General features: G+C 56.5%; 1 protein-coding gene across 1 annotated transcript; it reads right to left on the bottom strand.

The window, feature by feature from the left end:
- Window positions 1-2,609: 2,609 nt before the first annotated feature.
- LOC141022762 (uncharacterized) lies at window positions 2,610-2,933 on the bottom strand. Its single transcript, XM_073499017.1, has one exon. It carries the CDS (start codon window positions 2,931-2,933, stop codon window positions 2,610-2,612), a length of 324 nt encoding a protein of 107 aa, XP_073355118.1.
- Window positions 2,934-4,315: the final 1,382 nt, after the last annotated feature.

Below are 4,315 nucleotides of genomic sequence, written 5' to 3'. Positions count from 1 at the left end.
GCGACAAGTAGATGGGTCATGCCGCCGCACGCTGTCTTGAATGGTCCCACCATGTCCAGCCCCCACACGGCAAAGTGCCAAGTGAGGGGGATGGTCTTGAGTGCAGGGGCCGGCAGATGTTGCTTCGAGCTGAATTTCTGGCATCCCTTCCAATGTTTGACCAAGTCCTTGGCGTCTTCCAAAGCAGTCGGCCAGAAGAGACCATGGCGGAAAGCTTTGGCGACAAGGGATCTGGAGGCCGCGTGGTGGCCGCACTCGCCTTGGAGGATATCTTTGAGGATTGCGTTGCCCTTTTCTTGTTCTACGCAGCGCTAGAAAACTCCAGTCACACTGCGTCTGACAAGCTCTCTGTTTACTATAGTGTAGGCTCCCGCTCGGCGCTGCACTTGTCGGGCCGAGATCTCTTCCGCCGGCAGCTCTCTGTTCACCAGGAAATTGAGGATGGGCTGCGCCCATGATGGTGCTGCGACTTATTCCACTGTCAGTACGGCCACTACAACTAGGGCAGTTGGGTTGGGAGGCGGCTTGGTGGAGTCGGCCGCCGCTTGCTGCGTTGTTGAAGTCCCCGGGCCGACTGCCACAGCCCCCGGGCCGAGTTTTGTAGTCCCCGGGCCGGGTGCGACTGCTGCAGTCCCCGAGCCGCCTGCCGAAGTCCCCGGGCGGACTGCTGCAGCCCCCGAGTCGGATCCGACTGTTCCGGGAGCAGCCGACACGAAGATAGACTCTGATTTCGGTGAAGGCTTGATTGACGGCTTGCGGAGGCACTGGAGGGAAATGTCGGCTGGTATCACTTGACGGGTGGAGCCGATTCGTGCCAGGGCTTCAGCTTGCTCGTTGTTGTTCTGTGGCATGTGAAGGAACTCGCACCCCTCAAAATATCCACTGAGCTACTGGACGAGGAAGCGGTAGCTTGCCATATTTGCATCCTTGACGTCCCAGTTGCTAGATGACTGTTGGACCACCAAGTCCGAGTCGCCGTAGCACAGGATCCGGCGTATCCTGAGCTCTTTGGCCAGCCGGAGCCTGTGTACGAGCGCCTCATACTCGGCCACGTTGTTGGAGGCGGCGAAGTGAATTTGCAATGCATATCTGAGCCTGTCACCTTTGGGAGAGGTAAGGACGATGCCGGTTCCCAAACCGGTGCACATCTTCGAGCCATCAAAGTGCATCCGCCAATGGGTGGAGTCGGGTGCTGGCGGCAGGTACTGGGTCTCGGCCTAGTTGACGAGGAAGTCAGCCAGTGCTTGGGACTTGATGGCGGTGCGAGGCTGGTAGAAGATTGTGTAGGGGGGCAACTCGATGGCCCACTTGGCCACTCGACCCGATGCATCTCGGCTTCCAATGATCTCGGCAAGTGGAGCGGTGCAGACGACCGTGATGGGGTGCTCTTGAAAGTATGGCTTGAGCTTCTTGGCGGCAAAGTGCACACCGTAGCACATCTTCTGGTAATGGGGGTAGTTCTGCTTGGAGGCTGACATCACCTCGCTTAAGTAATACACAGGCCTCTGGACTGGCATTGCTTTGCCGTCTTCTTCGCGTTCTACCCCCACGAATGTGTTGACCACCCGGCTGGTGGCGGCGATATAGAGGAGCATGGGCTCCATAGCAGCCGGAGCAGCCAGAACAGGCGGTGTGGTGAACATCTTCTTGAGTTGGAGAAAAGCTTCGTCCGCCTTGTCGTTCCACTCAAAGTGAGTGGTCTTCTTCATGAGCTGGTACAGTGGAAGAGCCTTCTCACCCAACCGACTAATGAACCGGCTGATGGATGCCAACTAGCCGGTAAACTTCTGGACGTCTCGCAGTCAGGTGGGCCTTTCCATCCTCTCGATGGCCTTGATCTTGACAGGGTTGCACTCAATGCCGCGCTCTGAGACCAGGAAGCCAAGGAGTTGGCCGACTGCTACTCCAAAGACACATGTTTTTGGGTTGAGCTTGATCTGAAACCGACAAAGATTTTCAAAAGTTTCCTTGAGATCTTCCAAGAGGGTACCGCGCTTCTCCGTCTTCATCACAATATCGTCTACATAGACGTGGGCATTTCTGCCGAGTTGTTTGAGGAGGCACTTTTGCATGCAACGCTTAAACTTGGAGCCGGCATTTCTCAAGCCGAATGTCATGGTCACGTAGCAGAAGGCCCTGAATGGTGTGATGAAGGCAGTCTTCAGGCGGTCTGTCGGGTCCAACTTGATCTTGTGAGAACCTGAGTAGGCATCGAAAAAACTCAACAGCTCAAATCCGGCTGCGGAGTCTATCACTTGGTCAATCCGAGGCAAAGCAAATAGATCCTTGGGGTAGGCTTTGTTGTGGCTGGTATAATCAATACACATGCGCCATTTGTTGTTCTTCTTCAGTACAAAGACTGGGTTGGTAAGCCACTCTGGAAAGAACAGTTCCATAATTAAGCCGGCTGTCAGAAGCCGGGCTATCCCTTCACCAGCAATTCTTCTCTTCTCCTCTGACAGGCGGCAGAGGGGTTGTTTGACTGGTTTGGCATCTGCTCGGACATGTAGCTTGTGCTCGGCGAAATCCGTCAGAACACCCGGCATGTCTTTGGGAGAGCATGCGAAGATGTCCCGATTCTCACAGAGGAAATCGACGAGCTCGCTTTCCTATTTGCTATCGAGGTTGGCACCCACGATAGCGTGCCTATCTGGGTGATTCGGGTCCAAGGGAATCTTCTTGGTCTCTTTGGCCGGCTGGAAGGGGCCCTGAGGTTCCGATTCCTGGGGGTCTGGTGACAGGTCTGGCTGCTTGCTGGCCATGGCCACCACCCGGTCAAGGAGCTTCCTCTCGGCTGCAATCACAAGGGACTCGGACAGCCGGCTGCTGGCAGCAGCACAGGCGGCCGACTTCTTGTAATCTCCAGACATGGTGATAATGTCCTTGGTTCCCGGCATCTTCATCTTGAGGCAGGCGTAGTGCGGTACATCCATGAACTTGGCCAGAGCAGGTCGGCCAAGCAGTGCATGATAAGGTCTCTCCAGGTCAACTACCTCAAACCAAATTGCTTCGCGGCGGAAGTGATCTTTGTCTCCGAAGAGGACATCTATCTTGATCTTGCCGATTGGTGAGCAGGAAAGGCCAGTCACAATACCGTGGAAGACAGTCCAACTGGGCTGGAGCTGCTTCTCTTTGATGCACAACTTCTCCATAGTGTCGTCGTAGAGGATATTGATGCTGCTACTGCCATCTATCAGAACTCGGGAGAAGCGAGCAGCTCGCCTCTCTGTTGCAAAGGTGGCATCCAACACCAGGGCATAAGAACCCAGAGAAGGCATCACCTCCGGGTGGTCAGCTGGGCTCCAACTGATGGGCTTCTCGGACCAGTGCATGAATTCTGGAGCTTCAGAAGCGACAGCGCTCACCTCTCGGTGCTGCTGGTGTCGGCTGTGCTTGTCGTCGGCCACACTAGTGAAGACAACATAGGCTCCGTGCTCTTCAAGGAATTCGTCTTTGATGGTGCCGACTACCAGACGGGCCGCCGGATGCTGAGGAGGAGGCGGCGGCGGGCCGGCAGGCGGAGGAGGCAGCAGTCCTTCGCTCTTGGAGATTCGGGTGAGCCAGTGGCACTTCCGAGTGGTGTGGTTGGACGGCTTTGCGCCGCTGTGGAACTTGCAGGGAGCATCAAGGGTTTTCTCATAGGAGAAGGCAGGCAACCAAGCAGGATTGCCGCCCTTCTGACGCTTGGGTAAGGGTTGTCCCTCCGGCTGCTGATCCTCAACTAGTGCCACCTGTCGGCTGGTGGAAGCCGGCTGCGGGGCCTTGCGCTTGTTGTCGATCGGATGCTGCTGGCGCCGACTGTTGTCTCCAGCCGGCGTTCGAGGAGCCGGAGGGAGCACTTTTCTGGAAGCATTCACTTGGAGCTCCGACTTCATGGAGGAATCGGCAGTGGCGTACTTGTCCGCTGTGATCAGCAGCTCGTCAAGGGTGGTCGGCTCATCGCAGAGGAGTCGGTGCTTGAGTAAGGTTCCCTCTCGGCACCGGGCGGTGAAGTACTCTATGGCTTGCACTTCGTGCACCCCTTCACAGGAGTTGCGCAGTTCAGCCCACGGTGTCAAGTAGTCGCGGGTGGACTCGTCCGGGCCTTGAACACGCAGCGAGAGCTAGCGAGGCTTGGGCGGCCGCTTGTAGGTGCTGGTGAAGTCGCGGATGAACACTTCGGTGAAGTCTACCCAGCTGTTGACGCTGTAGGGCTTCAGGCTGTTCAGCCATGTCTGGGTCGTGCCCTGGAGCATGAGCGGAACGTACTTTATGGCAACGCGCTTGTTGCCGTTCGCTATGTTGACGGCCGTGGAGTAGTCAACCAGCCAATCTT

This window comes from Aegilops tauschii, chromosome 5 (genome assembly GCF_002575655.3).
Source record: "Aegilops tauschii subsp. strangulata cultivar AL8/78 chromosome 5, Aet v6.0, whole genome shotgun sequence".
Classification (NCBI taxonomy): Eukaryota; Viridiplantae; Streptophyta; class Magnoliopsida; order Poales; family Poaceae; genus Aegilops; species Aegilops tauschii.
The sequence above is the reverse complement of the archived record's forward strand: the minus strand, read 5'-3'. Positions and strand labels throughout refer to the sequence as shown.

What these genes read in the sequence shown, in the direction of transcription:
- LOC141022762 (XM_073499017.1), bottom strand. Translation starts at nt 2,933, where the DNA reads ATGGATGTACCGCACTACGCCTGCCTCAAGATGAAGATGCCGGGAACC.